Consider the following 20,709-nt stretch of genomic DNA (forward strand, 5'->3'; position numbering starts at 1 on the left):
AGAGACAGATGAACTATTCCATAAGCATCTGGGAGAAGTCTCACGATCGCTAGCCCTTGTTCTCGTGGGGGACTTCAACTCACCAGATGTCTGCTGGAAATGCAAAACAGCGGAGAGGAAACACTCTAGGTGGTTCCTGGAGTGTGTGGAAGGTAACTTCCTGACACAGCTGGTGAGCCAGCCAACTAGGGAAGGGAAGGCTCCTGAGGTTGGCCTTCTGGCGTCCTGGACCTGATGTTTGCGAACAGAGAAGGACTTGTGGGTGATGTGATGGTTGGAGGCCGTCTTGGGCACAGCGATCACGAAATGATAGAGTTTTTGACTCTCGGAGAAGTAAGGAGAGGGGTCAGCAGAACTGCCACCTTGGGCTTGCGGAGGGCAGACTTTGGCCTGTTTAGGAGACGGGTTGACAGAGTCCCTTGGGAGGCAGTCCTGAAGGGCAAAGGAGTCCAGGAAGGCTGGACATTCTTCAAGAAGGAAACCTTAAAGGCGCAGGAGCAGGCCGTCCCCATGTGCCAAAAGACGAGCCGCCGGCGGCGAAGACCGGCCTGCCCCTTGCCGTGCCCCCGTTCCAGCAGCCCAGACTCCAGACCCCCGGCCAGAGGGGATTTTGGCCGGTGCCTGGCTGTGCAAGCAGAGGCCCCCACGCCGTGGGAAGGTGCTCTGGCCTCTCCCCCAGCCCACTCCCAGGGTTACCCCCACTGGCACCCCGGCACCGTGCCGGGGGTGACAGTGCCGCTGTCCCCCGGCAGTGTGCGGCCTGTGCCGGCGGGCAGAATGTGACCGCGAGGTCGTTGGGCAGCTCTGCTGTCAGCACGGACTCTGGGTCCATGAGAACTGCCTGGTGAGTCCTCGGGGCTCGACACCGCACGGTCCCCAACACCCACGGTCCCCAGACCCGCACCACCGGCAGCCCCTGGCACGCACCCCCTTTTCCCCTCTTGCAGTACCACGCCAGCGGCCTGAGCCAGAGAGGGGCCGATGAAGAGGGCTTCTACGGCTTCCTCTTCCCCGACATCCGGCAGCAGCTGAAGCGGGTGCCACAGAAGGTGAGGTCGGGGCACACGTTTCCCCACCGTGGTCCCCATGCCGCGTGTACGGTGCTGCACAGGCCAGCAACCCCCCAGGGATGCTCTGGCAGCCGGCTGCAAGCAACCCACCCAGATCCTCCTTCATCCAAAAAGGCCCATTTCTGTGGAAATGGGGGATTTGGGAGGGCAGGTGGCTTGATCGGTGGCCCCGTGTCACCGGCCAGGCGGCCCACCGAAACGTGGCGGGGCTGTGCTGGCTGAGGGCAAAGAGGGTTCCCCGGGGACCTGCAGCGCTGACACTGTCCACCTCCGTGCCATCCCCAGAGGTGCTGCACCTGCCGCCTGCGGGGCGCCTCGGTCACCTGCCGGGGCCGGCGCTGTCCCCGAATCTTCCACTTCCCCTGCGGCAGGGAGCAGGGCTGCGTCTCCCAGTTCTTCGGGGAGTTCAAGTGAGTGTAACCGCCCTGCGGGGCCGTGCCGGTGCCAGGGGGTGGAGGAGCGCTGGGACCAAGCTGTCACCTCCGTCTCGCAGGTCCTTCTGCTGGAAGCACCGACCGGTGCAGCGCGTGCGGGCAGTGCAGCAGGACCAGACCCTATGCCTTATCTGCCAGGAGGCGGTGGCGGGGCGGCCCTGCTATGACACCCTGGTCTGTCCCGCCTGCACCAGCGCCTGGTTCCACCGCCGCTGCATCCAGGTAGGTGGCATCGTCCCTGGCCCCTGACGTGATCAGCCCTGTCGTCACCCCATCACCCACCCCCGGGGGGGCAAACGGGACGCCCCTGCCACTGATGCTGACGCCACCTCTGCCCCAGGGCCAGGCGCTGCGCTCTGCCCTGCACCACTTCCGCTGCCTGCTCTGCCAGGACGTGGCCACCTTCCAGGAGGAGATGTTTCGCCTGGGCATCAAAATCCCTGACAGGTCAGTACCCTCCCCCCTGCCTCCCTCCACCTCCACGATACTCTGGCCGATCACCTCCTGCCTCCCTGGGTGCTGGCGGGGTGTCCCCCACGGCCCCGGGGCTAAGCGCTCCCCTGCTCCCGCAGGGATGCTGCCTGGGAGGAGGACGGGGCCTTCGCAGACCATTACCAGCGGCACAGCTCCTGCGACGCCAGCCAGTGCCTGTGCCCAGCGGGACGGCAGCAGGCGGAGGTGAATGGGTGAGTGCTGGTGGGCCCTGTCCCCGCAGCCCCAGCAAGGAGGCAATGCCTTCGTCTCCTCCTTTGGGCAGGGATGGAGGTTCCCTGGGTGCCGAGCCGGGCATGGCGCAGGGTGCGCGCCGGCAGCTCAGCCCCGGCTGCCAGGGGGTGGAGGTGGGCTCAGCACAGTGCCGGGGCTGGCACCCCACAGCTCGGGGGCCTTTGGTGGCAGTGGGTCCCGTTGCTCCGCCAGGCCCTGGAGACTCCTGCTGTGCAGCTCCTGTGGCTCCCGCGGGACACACCAGCTCTGCTCTGCCGTGGGAGAAGATGCCGACTCCTGGGAGTGCGGAGACTGCAGCGACACGGGCACCAGTGAGGGGTGCAGCCGGGGGGACAGGGTCCCCAGGGCCACGAGGCCACCACAGCCATCTGGGACCTGGGGAGAGGCGCAGGGCTGTGGTCCGGGCAGGGAGGGACTGTGGCATCGGCTTGTTGTGCTCATCATCTGCCTGTCCCTTGCAGTGCCCCCTGTTGCAGCGGCCCAGACTCCAAACCCCCGGCCAGAGGGGACCTTGGCCGGTGCCTGGCTGTGCAGGCAGAGGCCCCCACGCTGTGGGAAGGTGCTCTGGCCTCTCCCCTAGCCCACTCCCAGGGTTACCCCCACTGGCACCCCGGCACGGTGCTGGCAGTGACAGTGCCGCTGTCCCCCGGGGACACTTGGGGCACACGTGTCCCCACCATGGTCCCCATGCCCGTGTCCGACACTGCACAGGCCAGCAACCCCCCAGGGATGCTCTGGCAGCCGGCTGCAAGCAACCCACCCAGATCCTCCTTCATCCAAAAAGGCCCATTTCTGTGGAAATGGGGGATTTGGGAGGGCAGGTGGCTTCATCAGTGGCCCCATGTCACCGGCCAGGTGGCCCACCGAAACGTGGCGGGGCTGTGCTGGCTGAGGGCAAAGAGGGTTCCCCGGGGACCTGCAGCGCTGACACTGTCTACCTCCGTGCCATCCCCAGAGGTGCTGCATCTGCCGCCTGCGGGGCGCCTCGGTCACCTGCCGGGGCCGGCACTGTCCCCGAATCTTCCACTTCCCCTGTGGCAGGGAGCAGGGCTGCGTCTCCCAGTTCTTCGGGGAGTTCAAGTGAGTGTAACCACCCTGCGGGGCCGTGCCGGTGCCAGGGTGGAGGAGCACTGGGGCTGAACTGTCACCTCCGTCTCGGAGGTCCTTCTGCTGGAAGCGCCGACCGGTGCAGCGCGTGCGGGCAGTGCAGCAGGACCGGACCCTATGCCTTATCTGCCAGGAGGCGGTGGCGGGGCGGCCCTGCTATGACACCCTGGTCTGTCCCGCCTGCACCAGCGCCTGGTTCCACCGCCGCTGCATCCAGGTAGGTGGCATCGTCCCTGGCCCCTGACGTGATCAGCCCTGTCGTCACCCCATCACCCACCCCCGGGGGGGCGAACGGGACGCCCCTGCCACTAATGCTGACGCCACCTCTGCCCCAGGGCCAGGCGCTGCGCTCTGCCCTGCACCACTTCCGCTGCCCGCTCTGCCAGGACGTGGCCACCTTCCAGGAGGAGATGTTTCGCCTGGGCATCAAAATCCCTGACAGGTCAGTACCCTCCCCCCTGCCTCCCTCCACCTCCGCGATACTCTGGCCGATCACCTCCTGCCTCCCTGGGTGCTGGCGGGGTGTCCCCCACGGCCCCGGGGCTAAGCGCTCCCCTGCTCCCGCAGGGATGCTGCCTGGGAGGAGGACGGGGCCTTCGCGGACCATTACCAGCGGCACAGCTCCTGCGACACCAGCCAGTGCCTGTGCCCAGCGGGACGGCAGCAGGCGGAGGTGAATGGGTGAGTGCTGGTGGGCCCTGTCCCCGCAGCCCCAGCAAGGAGGCAATGCCTTCGTCTCCTCCTTTGGGCAGGGATGGAGGTTCCCTGGGTGCCAAGCCGGGCATGGCGCAGGGTGCGCGCCGGCAGCTCAGCCCTGGCTGCCAGGGGGTGGAGGTGGGCTCAGCACAGTGCCGGGGCTGGCACCCCACAGCTCGGGGGCCTTTGGTGGCAGTGGGTCCCGTTGCTCCCCCAGGCCCTGGAGACTCCTGCTGTGCAGCTCCTGTGGCTCCCGCGGGACACACCAGCTCTGCTCTGCCGTGGGAGAAGATGCCGACTCCTGGGAGTGCAGAGACTGCAGCGACACAGGCACCGGTGAGGGGTGCAGCCGGGGGGACAGGGTCCCCAGGGCCACGAGGCCACCACAGCCATCTGGGACCTGGGGAGAGGCGCAGGGCTGTGGTCCGGGCAGGGAGGGACTGTGGCATCATCTTGTGGTGCTCATCATCTCCCTGCCTCTTGCTGTGCCACCGTTGCAGCCGGGCCAGGCTCCGGACCCCAGCCAGAGGGGTTTTTGGCCAGTGCCCGGCTGTGAAGGCAGAGGCCCCCTGCCGTGGGAAGGTGCTCTGGCCTCTCCCCCATCCCACTCCCAGCGTTAACCCCACTGGCTCCCTGGCGTGGTGCTTGGGGTTAACGGTGCCGCCGACCCCGGCAGTGTGCGGGCTGTGCCGGTGGGCAGACTGTGACCCCAAGGTCGTTAGGCAGCTCTGCCGTCACGATGGGCTCTGCATCCATGAGAACTGCCTGGTGAGTCCACGGGGCTCGACACCGCAAGGTCCCCAACACGCCCCGGTCTCCAGCCCCGCACCGCCAGCAGCCGCTGGCACACGCCCGCTTTTCCCCTCTTGCAGTACCATGCCAGCAGGCTGAGCCAGAGAGGGGCCGATGAAGAGGGCTTCTACGGCTTCCTCTTCCCCGACATCCGGCAGCAGCTGAAGCGGGTGCCACAGAAGGTGAGGTCGGGGCACACGTTTCCCCACCGTGGTCCCCATGCCGCGTGTACGGTGCTGCACAGGCCAGCAACCCCCCAGGGATGCTCTGGCAGCCGGCTGCAAGCAACCCACCCAGATCCTCCTTCATCCAAAAAGGCCCATTTCTGTGGAAATGGGGGATTTGGGAGGGCAGGTGGCTTGATCGGTGGCCCCGTGTCACCGGCCAGGCGGCCCACCGAAACGTGGCGGGGCTGTGCTGGCTGAGGGCAAAGAGGGTTCCCCGGGGACCTGCAGCGCTGACACTGTCCACCTCCGTGCCATCCCCAGAGGTGCTGCACCTGCCGCCTGCGGGGCGCCTCGGTCACCTGCCGGGGCCGGCGCTGTCCCCGAATCTTCCACTTCCCCTGCGGCAGGGAGCAGGGCTGCGTCTCCCAGTTCTTCGGGGAGTTCAAGTGAGTGTAACCGCCCTGCGGGGCCGTGCCGGTGCCAGGGGGTGGAGGAGCGCTGGGACCAAGCTGTCACCTCCGTCTCGCAGGTCCTTCTGCTGGAAGCACCGACCGGTGCAGCGCGTGCGGGCAGTGCAGCAGGACCAGACCCTATGCCTTATCTGCCAGGAGGCGGTGGCGGGGCGGCCCTGCTATGACACCCTGGTCTGTCCCGCCTGCACCAGCGCCTGGTTCCACCGCCGCTGCATCCAGGTAGGTGGCATCGTCCCTGGCCCCTGACGTGATCAGCCCTGTCGTCACCCCATCACCCACCCCCGGGGGGGCAAACGGGACGCCCCTGCCACTGATGCTGACGCCACCTCTGCCCCAGGGCCAGGCGCTGCGCTCTGCCCTGCACCACTTCCGCTGCCTGCTCTGCCAGGACGTGGCCACCTTCCAGGAGGAGATGTTTCGCCTGGGCATCAAAATCCCTGACAGGTCAGTACCCTCCCCCCTGCCTCCCTCCACCTCCACGATACTCTGGCCGATCACCTCCTGCCTCCCTGGGTGCTGGCGGGGTGTCCCCCACGGCCCCGGGGCTAAGCGCTCCCCTGCTCCCGCAGGGATGCTGCCTGGGAGGAGGACGGGGCCTTCGCAGACCATTACCAGCGGCACAGCTCCTGCGACGCCAGCCAGTGCCTGTGCCCAGCGGGACGGCAGCAGGCGGAGGTGAATGGGTGAGTGCTGGTGGGCCCTGTCCCCGCAGCCCCAGCAAGGAGGCAATGCCTTCGTCTCCTCCTTTGGGCAGGGATGGAGGTTCCCTGGGTGCCGAGCCGGGCATGGCGCAGGGTGCGCGCCGGCAGCTCAGCCCCGGCTGCCAGGGGGTGGAGGTGGGCTCAGCACAGTGCCGGGGCTGGCACCCCACAGCTCGGGGGCCTTTGGTGGCAGTGGGTCCCGTTGCTCCGCCAGGCCCTGGAGACTCCTGCTGTGCAGCTCCTGTGGCTCCCGCGGGACACACCAGCTCTGCTCTGCCGTGGGAGAAGATGCCGACTCCTGGGAGTGCGGAGACTGCAGCGACACGGGCACCAGTGAGGGGTGCAGCCGGGGGGACAGGGTCCCCAGGGCCACGAGGCCACCACAGCCATCTGGGACCTGGGGAGAGGCGCAGGGCTGTGGTCCGGGCAGGGAGGGACTGTGGCATCGGCTTGTTGTGCTCATCATCTGCCTGTCCCTTGCAGTGCCCCCTGTTGCAGCGGCCCAGACTCCAAACCCCCGGCCAGAGGGGACCTTGGCCGGTGCCTGGCTGTGCAGGCAGAGGCCCCCACGCTGTGGGAAGGTGCTCTGGCCTCTCCCCTAGCCCACTCCCAGGGTTACCCCCACTGGCACCCCGGCACGGTGCTGGCAGTGACAGTGCCGCTGTCCCCCGGGGACACTTGGGGCACACGTGTCCCCACCATGGTCCCCATGCCCGTGTCCGACACTGCACAGGCCAGCAACCCCCCAGGGATGCTCTGGCAGCCGGCTGCAAGCAACCCACCCAGATCCTCCTTCATCCAAAAAGGCCCATTTCTGTGGAAATGGGGGATTTGGGAGGGCAGGTGGCTTCATCAGTGGCCCCATGTCACCGGCCAGGTGGCCCACCGAAACGTGGCGGGGCTGTGCTGGCTGAGGGCAAAGAGGGTTCCCCGGGGACCTGCAGCGCTGACACTGTCTACCTCCGTGCCATCCCCAGAGGTGCTGCATCTGCCGCCTGCGGGGCGCCTCGGTCACCTGCCGGGGCCGGCACTGTCCCCGAATCTTCCACTTCCCCTGTGGCAGGGAGCAGGGCTGCGTCTCCCAGTTCTTCGGGGAGTTCAAGTGAGTGTAACCGCCCTGCGGGGCCGTGCCGGTGCCAGGGTGGAGGAGCACTGGGGCTGAACTGTCACCTCCGTCTCGGAGGTCCTTCTGCTGGAAGCGCCGACCGGTGCAGCGCGTGCGGGCAGTGCAGCAGGACCGGACCCTATGCCTTATCTGCCAGGAGGCGGTGGCGGGGCGGCCCTGCTATGACACCCTGGTCTGTCCCGCCTGCACCAGCGCCTGGTTCCACCGCCGCTGCATCCAGGTAGGTGGCATCGTCCCTGGCCCCTGACGTGATCAGCCCTGTCGTCACCCCATCACCCACCCCCGGGGGGGCGAACGGGACGCCCCTGCCACTAATGCTGACGCCACCTCTGCCCCAGGGCCAGGCGCTGCGCTCTGCCCTGCACCACTTCCGCTGCCCGCTCTGCCAGGACGTGGCCACCTTCCAGGAGGAGATGTTTCGCCTGGGCATCAAAATCCCTGACAGGTCAGTACCCTCCCCCCTGCCTCCCTCCACCTCCGCGATACTCTGGCCGATCACCTCCTGCCTCCCTGGGTGCTGGCGGGGTGTCCCCCACGGCCCCGGGGCTAAGCGCTCCCCTGCTCCCGCAGGGATGCTGCCTGGGAGGAGGACGGGGCCTTCGCGGACCATTACCAGCGGCACAGCTCCTGCGACACCAGCCAGTGCCTGTGCCCAGCGGGACGGCAGCAGGCGGAGGTGAATGGGTGAGTGCTGGTGGGCCCTGTCCCCGCAGCCCCAGCAAGGAGGCAATGCCTTCGTCTCCTCCTTTGGGCAGGGATGGAGGTTCCCTGGGTGCCAAGCCGGGCATGGCGCAGGGTGCGCGCCGGCAGCTCAGCCCTGGCTGCCAGGGGGTGGAGGTGGGCTCAGCACAGTGCCGGGGCTGGCACCCCACAGCTCGGGGGCCTTTGGTGGCAGTGGGTCCCGTTGCTCCCCCAGGCCCTGGAGACTCCTGCTGTGCAGCTCCTGTGGCTCCCGCGGGACACACCAGCTCTGCTCTGCCGTGGGAGAAGATGCCGACTCCTGGGAGTGCAGAGACTGCAGCGACACAGGCACCGGTGAGGGGTGCAGCCGGGGGGACAGGGTCCCCAGGGCCACGAGGCCACCACAGCCATCTGGGACCTGGGGAGAGGCGCAGGGCTGTGGTCCGGGCAGGGAGGGACTGTGGCATCATCTTGTGGTGCTCATCATCTCCCTGCCTCTTGCTGTGCCACCGTTGCAGCCGGGCCAGGCTCCGGACCCCAGCCAGAGGGGTTTTTGGCCAGTGCCCGGCTGTGAAGGCAGAGGCCCCCTGCCGTGGGAAGGTGCTCTGGCCTCTCCCCCATCCCACTCCCAGCGTTAACCCCACTGGCTCCCTGGCGTGGTGCTTGGGGTTAACGGTGCCGCCGACCCCGGCAGTGTGCGGGCTGTGCCGGTGGGCAGACTGTGACCCCAAGGTCGTTAGGCAGCTCTGCCGTCACGATGGGCTCTGCATCCATGAGAACTGCCTGGTGAGTCCACGGGGCTCGACACCGCAAGGTCCCCAACACGCCCCGGTCTCCAGCCCCGCACCGCCAGCAGCCGCTGGCACACGCCCGCTTTTCCCCTCTTGCAGTACCATGCCAGCAGGCTGAGCCAGAGAGGGGCTGATGAAGAGGACCAGTGCTGCCCCCGAATCTTCCACTTCCCCTGTGGCAGCAAGCGGGGCTGCATCTCCCAGTTCTTCGGGGAGTTCAAGTGAGCATAGCCGCCCCACAGGGCTGAGGCCAGTGCCAGGGCAGAGGAGGGATGGGGCTCAACTGTCACCTCCGTCCCACAGGTCCTTCCACTGGAAGCACCGGCCAGTGCAGCACGTGCGGGCGGTGCAGCAGGACCGGTCTGGTCCTGCCTCATCTGCCAGGAGGCGGTGGCGGGGTGGTCCTGCTACGAAACCCTGGTGTGTCCCACCTGTGCCAGCACCTGGTTCCAGCGCTGCTGCATCCAGGTAGGCGGCATTGCCCCCAGCCCCTGACATGATGAGCCCTGTCGTCAACCCATCTCAGGGTCTCGGGTTGGGCTGGGGCGAGCCCGGCCACCACCGAGCCACTCGCCCAGTGCAAAATTGCAAGAGAGGCATCGCAGCCGAGCTGACAACAGGTGGTTTTGGAAAAGAAACTTGCCCGGGGCTTTGGCAAGCGCAAGCCTCACGCTGCGTGGTTTGCCGGTGGCAACAACCAAACCCAAAACAGACTGACGGCCCTGGCGCATCACCAGTGGCGCAGAGCTCCCGGCTGCTCGCCACACTTTCCAGCAGCCCTCGGGTACCGCAGGGGCCAGAGGGGCCGGGAGAAGGATTTTCCATTCACCGGTTGCCCTTTATCAATATCTCTGGGCGGTTCTTTCCCCGGGGAGAGCCCACAGCTGTCATGGAAAGCCTGGCCGGGGAGTACACCACGCCGAGGTGCAGGCAGGAGAGGCAGGTCACTCTCGGTGGCCCCGAGTCAGCAAGAGCTGCCGGCTGCTGGTGCTGACTGAGCCCCAGGTCGCACGTCTGGGGCTGCTCACCCTGCTGCTGGCAGCTCTCTGGACTGGAAGCCAGGGCGTCTCCTGTAAGTACCGACGTTGAGCCTTTCCCCACGCCTGCCCCAGCACCGTCCCCGCCTCCTCCACTGACGGGGTTTTGCGGGGTCGGGAAGGGGGACAAGAGCTTCAACTCCTGCTTCTGCCATGGGCTTGGGGGGCTAAGGGCATCGCCAGCTGCCCGAGCACGGGGCTGTCCTGGTCTTGTTCAACATGAGCAAAAATAGGCTTGGGGATGGCTTCAGCCCCGGCACCCTGGCTGGGGAGCTCAGTAATAACCCCCCGTGGGCAGGGAAACGGGGGGCTCCTACCCTGGGGCAAAGCAGCACCGCCGGGGATGCGAGAGGGGACCCCTCGTAGCGGGAGGGAGCAGGAGAGTCCCTGGGGGAGCACCCACACCCCTCAGGGTAGCACCCACACCCTTCATGCCAGGCGTGGGAGAGCACTAACCCCTCTCGCCTCCTCTCAGTCTGCAGCCCCTACGGCGCCTGCTGCTACAAGGAGATGTTCGTCCGGCAGAAAATCCCTGCCTTCCTCATCAGGAGCTACCAGAAGACGCCTTCCCACTGCTCCCGCAAGACTGCGTGGTGAGTATCCCCAGCCCCCCACCAAGCCTTCCTCCCTGGCACCTCGCTTCTCACCCTCGCTCGCCCAGCTTCCCTACCAGTTGTTCTGCCTTCAGGGATCCCCCAAAACAAGCCACCCCCAAAGGGTGCCGTGGTTGGGGGTGCCCTGCCCTGGCTCTTCACATGCACCTCCCTCCTCACTGCTTTATCCCAAATAGCCCCCAAATCCCCCGTTTCAGCTGCCAGCCAGAAAAACAGGAAGGAAGACGAGGTTTCAGAGATTGCTAAAAGTCAGCACTTTGGGGGGATGCGGGGGGCAGGATGCTGCAGGCATCCCCAGGCTGGCAGGGGAACCCCAGGGCACGGCCGGAGCCTGCACCCACCCAGCTAACGCAGCCCCTCTCTCCCCACCAGCGTGGAGCTACTGAAGGGGAAGAAGTTCTGCGTGGACTGGGAGGAGGGCTGGTTCCAGCAGTACCGGCGGCAGAAGGAGTCGACCAGCACCTCCACGTGAAGCTGCCTTCCATATAAGCTCTATTTATTCGCATCCCGCAATTATCTGTATGTTGTCGTCTCGTTAACTTACGGAGCCGGCTCCGTCCCCTCTCCTGCCGTCGCCCCCTCCACACTACTGTACATCCCTCGACAGGTGTAATAAAACAGGTCGTGCGGACCTGCAGCTGGAGTGAGACGATGTAAATCCTGCGTGAGAAAACAGGGGTCACATCAGGGCTCAGAATCCCCGCGGGGACCCAGGCATAGTCCTGGAAGCCCCTGGCAGGGCAGGGAAACCCAAAGGGCCGAGGCTGAACCCCTCAGCTCCCCCCCAAGATGAAGCGGCCCCAGCCCGGGCGGCTGCCCGCCCGGTGGGATGCGCATTGAGGCAGGGATAAAGGCAGGTGCAGGCTGGCAATGGGAGAAAGGCTGGGTTTGGGGGGTGTTGGGGGTTTGATGTTGTGCCCATCATCTCCTGCAAGGGGCAGGGAGACGATGAGCACAGCAAGCCCATGCCACACTCCCTCCCTCCCCGGATCACAGCCCTCTGCCCGTCCCCAGGTCCCAGATGCAGGGAAGGAGATGACTGGGCGTGGGGACATTTGTGACCCGGCTCCGCACATGCAGGTCTGTGTTTGTGACCGTACATGCGTGCGGTGCCATGTCACAAACACCCAGGGCTGGATAAATACCCCAACGCAACCGCCCCCTGCTCAGTGGCGCGTTTGCCACGGACGCTGGAGGATCAGGACGGTCTTCGACCGCACCGACATCCCCACGCCCAGCCACCTCCTTCGCTGCAGCCACTTGCGGTGATGGAGCTGAGGTCGCGGCGCCGAAAGGTGCCGCAGTCCCCCCCTGCCCAGTGTCCCGCAGCTCTGCAGGACGAGCAGGCAGGACCCTCCTCTGCGCCTCCCCCGCGCAAAAGGAAGCGTCAGGTCCCCAAGGAGGAAGGTGAGTGCAGAGCAGCCCCCCAGGCACCTGCTAGAGGGGATCTTGGCCGATGCCTGGCTGTGCAAGCAGAGGCCTCTGTACCATGTGAAGGTGCTCCGACCTCTCCCCCATCCCACTCCCAGCATTACCCCCACCGGCACACCCGCACGGTGCTGGGGGTGACAGTGCCATTGTTCCCCAGCAGTGTGTGGGCTGTGCCGGCGGACAGACTGCGACCCCGAGGTCGTTGGGCAGCTCTGCCGTCACCGTGGACTCTGCGTCCATGAGAACTGCCTGGTGAGTCCACGGGGCTTGACACCCCACAGTCCCCAGCACCCCCCGGTCCCCAGACCCACACCGCCAGCAGCCCCTGGCACGCACCCCCTTTTCCCCTCTTGCAGTACCACGCCAGCGGCCTGAGCCAGAGAGGGGCCGATGAAGAGGGCTTCTACGGCTTCCTCTTCCCCGACATCCGGCAGGAGCTGAAGCGGGTGGCACAGAAGGTGAGGTCAGGGCACACGTGTCCCCACCGTGGTCCCCATGCCCGTGTCCGACACTGCACAGCCCAGCAACCCCCCAGGGATGCTCTGGCAGCCGGCTGCAAGCAACCCACCCAGATCCTCCTTCATCCAAAAAGGCCCATTTCTGTGGAAATGGGGGATTTGGGAGGGCAGGTGGCTTGATCGGTGGCCCCGTGTCACCGGCCAGGCGGCCCACCGAAACGTGGCGGGGCTGTGCTGGCTGAGGGCAAAGAGGGTTCCCCGGGGACCTGCAGCGCTGACACTGTCTACCTCCGTGCCATCCCCAGAGGTGCTGCATCTGCCGCCTGCGGGGCGCCTCGGTCACCTGCCGGGGCCGGCGCTGTCCCCGAATCTTCCACTTCCCCTGCGGCAGGGAGCGGGGCTGCGTCTCCCAGTTCTTCGGGGAGTTCAAGTGAGTGTAACCGCCCTGCGGGGCCGTGCCGGTGCCAGGGGGTGGAGGAGCGCTGGGACCAAGCTGTCACCTCCGTCTCGCAGGTCCTTCTGCTGGAAGCACCGACCGGTGCAGCGCGTGCGGGCAGTGCAGCAGGACCAGACCCTATGCCTTATCTGCCAGGAGGCGGTGGCGGGGCGGCCCTGCTATGACACCCTGGTCTGTCCCGCCTGCACCAGCGCCTGGTTCCACCGCCGCTGCATCCAGGTAGGTGGCATCGTCCCTGGCCCCTGACGTGATCAGCCCTGTCGTCACCCCATCACCCACCCCCGGGGGGGCGAACGGGACCCCCCTGCCACTGATGCTGACGCCACCTCTGCCCCAGGGCCAGGCGCTGCGCTCTGCCCTGCACCACTTCCGCTGCCCGCTCTGCCAGGACATGGCCACCTTCCAGGAGGAGATGTTTCGCCTGGGCATCAAAATCCCTGACAGGTCAGTACCCTCCCCCCTGCCTCCCTCCACCTCCGCGATACTCTGGCCGATCACCTCCTGCCTCCCTGGGTGCTGGCGGGGTGTCCCCCACGGCCCCGGGGCTAAGCGCTCCCCTGCTCCCGCAGGGATGCTGCCTGGGAGGAGGATGGGGCCTTCGCAGACCATTACCAGCGGCACAGCTCCTGCGACGCCAGCCAGTGCCTGTGCCCAGCGGGACGGCAGCAGGCGGAGGTGAATGGGTGAGTGCTGGTGGGCCCTGTCCCCGCAGCCCCAGCAAGGAGGCGATGCCTTCGTCTCCTCCTTTGGGCAGGGATGGAGGTTCCCTGGGTGCCGAGCCGGGCATGGCGCAGGGTGCGCGCCGGCAGCTCAGCCCTGGCTGCCAGGGGGTGGAGGTGGGCTCAGCACAGTGCCAGGGCTGGCACCCCACAGCTCGGGGGCCTTTGGTGGCAGTGGGTCCCGTTGCTCCCCCAGGCCCTGGAGACTCCTGCTGTGCAGCTCCTGTGGCTCCCGCGGGACACACCAGCTCTGCTCTGCCGTGGGAGAAGGTGCCGACTCCTGGGAGTGCGGAGACTGCAGCAACACGGGCACCGGTGAGGGGTGCAGCCGGGGGGACAGGGTCCCCAGGGCCACGAGGCCACCACAGCCATCTGGGACCTGGGGAGAGGCGCAGGGCTGTGGTCCGGGCAGGGAGGGACTGTGGCATCGGCTTGTTGTGCTCATCATCTGCCTGTCCCTTGCAGTGCCCGCCGTTGCAGCCGGCCCAGACTCCAGCCCCGCCGGTGCAGGGACCCTCGCACAGCACCCCGGCTCCTGGCACTTCGGCTGAGGAGGAAGAGGCCAGGATCCTCGCAGGACACCCTGTCCCAGAAACCTGCAGATCCTCACTAATAAAAGTTGGATCTTCACACATGCGTTTGCTGATGTGCCCGAGCACTGCAGGGCAAGAGCCTCCACGGTGGCACCGACCCTCCTCTTGGCACCGTGGTACCGCCCTCGGGTTATTACCCATTATTGCTTTCTCATGTAGGCAGCGATGAAGTTGCAATAACTAGTCCAAGGGCAATCAAGAGAGACTTCAGGGCCTTGGGACGACTGGTTAAGGGATCAGGAGCACAAGTAGCGTTCTCCTCTATCCCTCCAGTTCCAGGGAATGATGAGGGAAGAAACAGGAAGAACCTGCAGATCAATAACTGGCTCCGAGACTGGAGTCACCTGCAAAATTTTGGGGTTTTTGATCATGGGTCGGTCTACACGACATCAGGCCTGTCTACCTCCGTGCCATCCCCAGAGGTGCTGCATCTGCCGCCTGCGGGGCGCCTCGGTCACCTGCCGGGGCCGGCGCTGTCCCCGAATCTTCCACTTCCCCTGCGGCAGGGAGCAGGGCTGCGTCTCCCAGTTCTTCGGGGAGTTCAAGTGAGTGTAACCGCCCTGCGGGGCCGTGCCGGTGCCAGGGGGTGGAGGAGCGCTGGGGCTGAACTGTCACCTCCGTCTCGCAGGTCCTTCTGCTGGAAGCACCGACCGGTGCAGCGCGTGCGGGCAGTGCAGCAGGATCAGACCCTATGCCTCATCCGCCAGGACGCGGTGGTGGGGTGGCCCTGCTACAACACCCTGGTCTGTGCTGATCACCTCCTGCCTCCCTGGGTACCAGCAGGGTGTCCCCCATGCCCCTGGCGCTGAGTGCTCCCCTGCTCCCACAGGGATATTGCCTGGGAGGAGGATGGAGCCTGCACGGACCATTACCAGCGGCACAGCTCCTGCGACACTGGACAGTGCCTGTGCCCAGCGGGAGGGCAGCAGGCGGTGGTGCATGGCAGTGGCGGGCCAGCCCTGCTATGACACCCTGGTCCGTCCCGCCTGCGCCAGCGCCTGGTTCCACCGCCGCTGCATCTAGGTACGTGGCATCGCCCCTGGCCCCTCACCTGACCACCCCTGTCGTCGCCCTGTCGCCCAGCTCTGGGGGGGAAACGGGACCCCCCTGCCGCTGATGCCACCTCTGCCCAGGGCCAGGCGCTGCGCTCTGCCCTGCACCACTTCCGCCGCCCACTCTGCCAGGACATGGCGACCTTCCAGGAGGAGATGTTTTGCCTGGGCTTTCAAGTCCCCCACAGGTCGGTACCCCCCGTGGCAGCTGCCCAGATGCCAGCCCCGCCAGCGCAGGGACCCTCGCACAGCACCCCCGCTCCTGGCACTTCGGCTGAGGAAGAAGAGGCCAGGATCCTCAAAGGACACTATCGGAAAATAACGGATGGTTGGCGAGAAGTGACCTGCTTAAGGGACCTGCAGCTGGGGCATAGAAAAACACATACATCATACTGCATGGTGTTTAGCCTTGTGTGTTTGACAAGTAGAACACCTGCATTTAGATAACATAGGCCAGTGACAGACTTGGAGGCACCCCATCGAACACGCTTGAGATTCCTGCCCTGCTACAGGAAAGATCAAAGCACAGTGGTAAACTACGCCTGCGCAAATCCCTGATAAACAGGCAAAAACAGCAGGTTCGGCGATCCTCTAGCATGGACTGAGCTCCGCGGCGCCTGCCTCCCCGCCTGTGTGCCTCTGCCCGGGTGCTGCTTCGGGTATCCCCCCCGACTGGCGAGGTAACGAAAATAAATTTACTCTTTGCATTTTGTCTGTGGTTTTGTGGTTGCTCCTGCGCCCTGCCTGTGCCAGCTCACACATTTGGCGTAGTCGGCAGGATCCAGGAACAGCTATGCCATGGCCGGCAAAAAAATCGGGGACTGGGGAGGCCACGACGGTGACTCCCTGTATTCCGGGATGGCCCAGTACTGAGCGCTGGACCCCTGTGGACACTTTCCTGGCTACATTGGCTCCGCCGGAAGCATGGCCTGAAATAGATGGCGGGGCCGTGGTTGCCCCCCAGACAATTGAAACGGCTATGCGTGGGTTGCCATGGGAAGCGGCATCGGAGTCTTCTCGCAAGTTAGCGGGGAGATTGGGATGGTTATTAGTTACCGGTCTTACAGCTCTTGACTGTGAAGTTGTTGCATGATGCAGCAAAAGGAGAGAGTTGGAAAGGGAAGTCGGGACTTTACAAGATGCAAAGGCAATCGCTCAAAAATTGGTGTACAATGGACGAAGGTATTAATTTGGTGCGGCAGATGGGGATGGCTCATGCGTCAGTTACGGGATCCAATCCGGACAGGGTAGCAGTAACGAGAAGTATGAAAATGCAGCTTTTGAGAGGAGCGCCTGCCTCACTAAAACTCTTGATTATAGCAGCAGTCACAAATGCTACGGGTAATGTAGGTGCCCTAGCAAATACCTTGAGGGAAATTGGGGCTGTAACTTCGGGACCATCTCTGTGGGTGGTGAACAACGGAAAGCCGGCAAAACCAAAAGAGTTGCATCACGGGTGATGAGGAAACAGATGTGGAATGATCCTGTACAAGCCGGTATCCCACAATCAGAAATAGATGGGATCACAGCATCAGAAACGTTTCGCCGATGGCAAAAGCTAGCGCTACCAAGCAACAGGAAGCCTTTGATGCCTGCAAAAATGCTTTGATTGAGCATGCGCAATTATACGCTCCTAGGCAAGGATACCCTTTTGAATTAGAAGTAACAATTCTAGACGATATAGTCTCGTGGGGATTGCGGCAGCTGACTGGGCCCAAGAGGACTGGCATGGACAAAAATACCCTATATGGGGGACAGATATATGGCAACAAATTTGGCAATATGTACAAAGGTATTCTTTAAAAGTAAGGCATGTCTCAGCTCATCAAAAAGATGATTCGCTTGAGTCACAAAATAATAGGGAAGTAGATAATATGACCTCCGCCAAAGTACATGCTCAAGCTATAAATGCGCATATAGCTTGTGGACATCGATCAGCCCATACTGCGCACGCATGGGACATTGCTCACGGTCAAACCCCTTTGCCATTACATATTTATAAAGCATGTGCACACAACGGTACTATTTGTACGCAGCTACATCTAAGGGCATTATATAGGCCATGGGGAAAGATAAAACGGGGTCAGTGGGCCTTCAATACCTGCCCGGTCGATTACGTTGGCCCCTCGCCCCCGTCAAGGGGGTGGCAATATGTATTCACGGCTGTGCATACAGTGTCAGGACTGGTTTTGGCTAAACCCACCAAATATGCTAATCACCAGAGCACAACTGAAGCATTAGAACAACTCGTTCACCAATACGGACCTCCTCACCAAATACAAAGTGACCAAGGAACACACTTGAGTGGACATAATGTACAAGATTGGGCTCAAGGGCTAGGGATAGACTGGATATTCCACATTGCCTACCATCCCCAAGCTAATGGCTTGACTGAAAGAATGAATGGGATGTTGAAGGAACAGTTCAAAAAGCTAACCAGCACTAAAACTTTACAGCATTGGAGTTCACATCTTACTAAAGCAGGTTTTTTTGTTAACCAGCCGGAATATTCATAACCAAACACCCTATGATCATATTACAACACCTCCAGTACACAACATGGTGAGGATTGAAATTCTTCCAGACGGCATCTCTCCCAAAGTATTAACTACAGGGGACATGGAATCCTTTACACCGACGGATTGCGTGGTGGGACCGCAACCTGTTACTCTAGACGTGAAGATTCATATAATAACCCCTGAGAATGCCGTGTGGTTCTGCACCCCAACTTCTCCTCTTATTTTACATCCTCTGTTGAGATCAGATTCTCGAGTTCTAGTATTTCAGGTGTCTTCGACAAATATCTGTGCCTTATCTAGAGGAGATGGCATTGGAACGGTGTTATCGGTGTCACGAACCCAACACCGAATTGAAGTTCAATCTGAAAAAGCGCAAGCCATAGCTCTTCAATCTGTGTGAGCAATTACCCCACATCAGGTCATCAAACCCAGAGTGATATTAGCTGAAGGAGCTGGAGCAACAGCCTATGTATTACTGGAAGGAGATGACACTCCTGTTTTCCTCCCTTATCACAGGTTGGCTCGTCGTGCTTTGTAGTCTTGTACTACAAGCACATGCCCTGGATACTTTTCCGCAAGATCAGCGTGTAAATACTTGGACCTGGTTGGACTCTACTGTAACTAAGTCATCTGCCTGTTGTATTGAGGGAGGATTAACAGCCGCAGATCTTTTGACAACGTGTTTCATTGGCGTGCCAACCCCAGTAGCTGTATTACAGAATTATACTATGCTAAGTGCTTTTGATATGCGTGTTCCTCATTGTTATTTCTTCCAAGTAGGTAACGGCTGTACGCCAAGGAACATGAGGCGCTTGGGGACATGGTTTAGTGGGCACGGTGGTGTTGGGTTGACGGTTGGACTCGATGATCTTAGAGGTCTTTTCCAACCTTAATGATTCTATGATTCTATGATTACAAAATCGATTGGCGGTGGACCATCTCCTTCTTCAACACCATAAACACTGCTCCGATTTTGAAGGCATGTGTTGCTTCAACATAACTGATGAATCAGCCAGCGCAGAAGACGACATCCAACACCTCCAGGTCTTAATGCATCAAATGAAACAATCTACCGGTGGTGCCCGGCGGGCTGAGTGGTTTAATTCCCTGACAGGATGAGTGGGACACCTGATTCAAAGCATTATTGTAGGGATACGTTTATTCCTTTTTCTAGATGTGTTTATTGCGTGCCTCTGTACGTGCCTCTGGTGTGCCTACACCCCACAAGCCCAAATGGACACCTCCAGCTTCGCCAGCCCCAGCGGAAGTGGTCTCTTGAGCGAGGGGGCGGAATGAGGGAAAATAACGAAAGATTGGCTGAGAAAGAGGAGGCCAGGATCCTCGAAGGACACCCCCGACACCCAACTGCCCTCCCAGCCCCTGTCCCAGAAAACGGCAGATCCTCACTAAAAAAAACAGCACCCCAGGATGCGGTTCGCCCTCTCGGCTGCCAGGGCACACTGCTGACTCCTACTGAGCCTGCTGTCGACCAGCACCCACACATCCCTTTCTGCAGGGCTGCTCTCCAGCCACTCCTCTCCCAATTTGTACTTGTGCCCGGCATCATTATTTTCCTATACTTTAAATTGGTTTTGTATTTTCCCTTTTCTCAGCAAAAAATATTTAGTTCTACTTAAATAAGTTAAACGGAATAAATTCTCCCCTTGAAGAAGGCTGCAGCTCAAGCACCCTCTGGTGACTCGGGGAAAACGGCGGTTACACCGCGGTTACGCCTCCCGCCGTTGCTCCTGGCCCCGCCCACGTCTCCTCAGCCGCTGGCGCGCGAGCCGCGGGCTCCTGGCGGGGCTCTCCGCTCTCCTGAGGTTTCCCCGGTTCAGGACCCCCCCGTACACGGCGCTAGACCGCTCCGCTACGAATCGTGCCGGCACCGGAGCTGCTCGCCGGGGCGACTGGCGCAGGGTGAGCGCGGGCAGCTCCGCCCCGGCTGCCGGGGGGGGAGGTGGGCTCAGCACAGCGCCGGGGCTGGCACCCCACAGCTCGGGGGCCTTTGGTGGCAGTGGGTCCCGTTGCTCCCTCAGGCCCTGGAGACTCCTGCTGTGGCTCCCGTGGGACGCAGCAGCGCTGCTCCACTCGGGGAGAAGATGCCGACTGCTGGGAGTGCGGAGACTGCAGCGACACGGGCACCGGTGAGGGGTGCAGCCGGGGGGACAGGGTCCCCAGGGCCACGAGGCCACCACAGCCATCTGGGACCTGGGGAGAGGCGCAGGGCTGTGGTCCGGGCAGGGAGGGACTGTGGCATCGGCTTGTTGTGCTCATCATCTGCCTGTCCCTTGCAGTGCCCCCTGTTGCAGCCGGCCCAGACTCCAGACCCCCGGCCAGAGGGGACTTTGGCCGGTGCCTGGCTGTGCAGGCAGAGGCCCCCACGCTGTGGGAAGGTGCTCTGGCCTCTCCCCTATCCCGCTCACGGCATTACCCCCACTGGCACCCCGGCACGGTGCTGGCGGTGACAGTGCCGCTGTCCCCCGGGGACACTTGGGGCACACGTGTCCCCACCGTGGTCCCCATGCCCGTGTCCGACACTGCACAGCCCAGCAACCCCCCAGGGATGCTCTGGCAGCCGGCTGCAAGCAACCCACCCAGATCCTCCTTCATCCAAAAAGGCCCATTTCTGTGGAAATGGGGGATTTGGGAGGGCAGGTGGCTTGATCGGTGGCCCCGTGTCACCGGCCAGGCGGCCCACCGAAACGTGGCGGGGCTGTGCTGGCTGAGGGCAAAGAGGGTTCCCCGGGGACCTGCAGCGCTGACACTGTCTACCTCCGTGCCATCCCCAGAGGTGCTGCATCTGCCGCCTGCGGGGCGCCTCGGTCACCTGCCGGGGCCGGCGCTGTCCCCAAATCTTCCACTTCCCCTGCGGCAGGGAGCGGGGCTGCGTCTCCCAGTTCTTCGGGGAGTTCAAGTGAGTGTAACCGCCCTGCGGGGTTGGGTCCGGTGCCAGGGCAAAGGAGGGCTGGGGCTGAACTGTCACCTCCATCTCGCACGTCCTTCTGCTGGAAGCACCGACCGGTGCAGCACGTGCGGGCAGTGCAGCAGGACCAGACCCTATG

The 20,709-nt window shown here is 63.3% G+C and overlaps 1 protein-coding gene across 1 annotated transcript; it reads left to right on the forward strand.

The window, feature by feature from the left end:
* Positions 1-11,515: 11,515 nt before the first annotated feature.
* Positions 11,516-19,054, forward strand: LOC143168471 (E3 ubiquitin-protein ligase PHF7-like). Its single transcript, XM_076354912.1, is given in 11 exon segments — positions 11,516-11,822; positions 12,007-12,098; positions 12,203-12,304; positions 12,610-12,734; positions 12,818-12,980; positions 13,099-13,205; positions 13,331-13,444; positions 13,677-13,795; positions 13,946-13,977; positions 13,979-14,065; positions 18,992-19,054. Coding segments are annotated over 11 exon segments (1,311 nt in total).
* Positions 19,055-20,709: the final 1,655 nt, after the last annotated feature.

The sequence above is a fragment of the Aptenodytes patagonicus genome, chromosome 17 (genome assembly GCF_965638725.1).
Source record: "Aptenodytes patagonicus chromosome 17, bAptPat1.pri.cur, whole genome shotgun sequence".
Taxonomy (NCBI): Eukaryota; Metazoa; Chordata; class Aves; order Sphenisciformes; family Spheniscidae; genus Aptenodytes; species Aptenodytes patagonicus.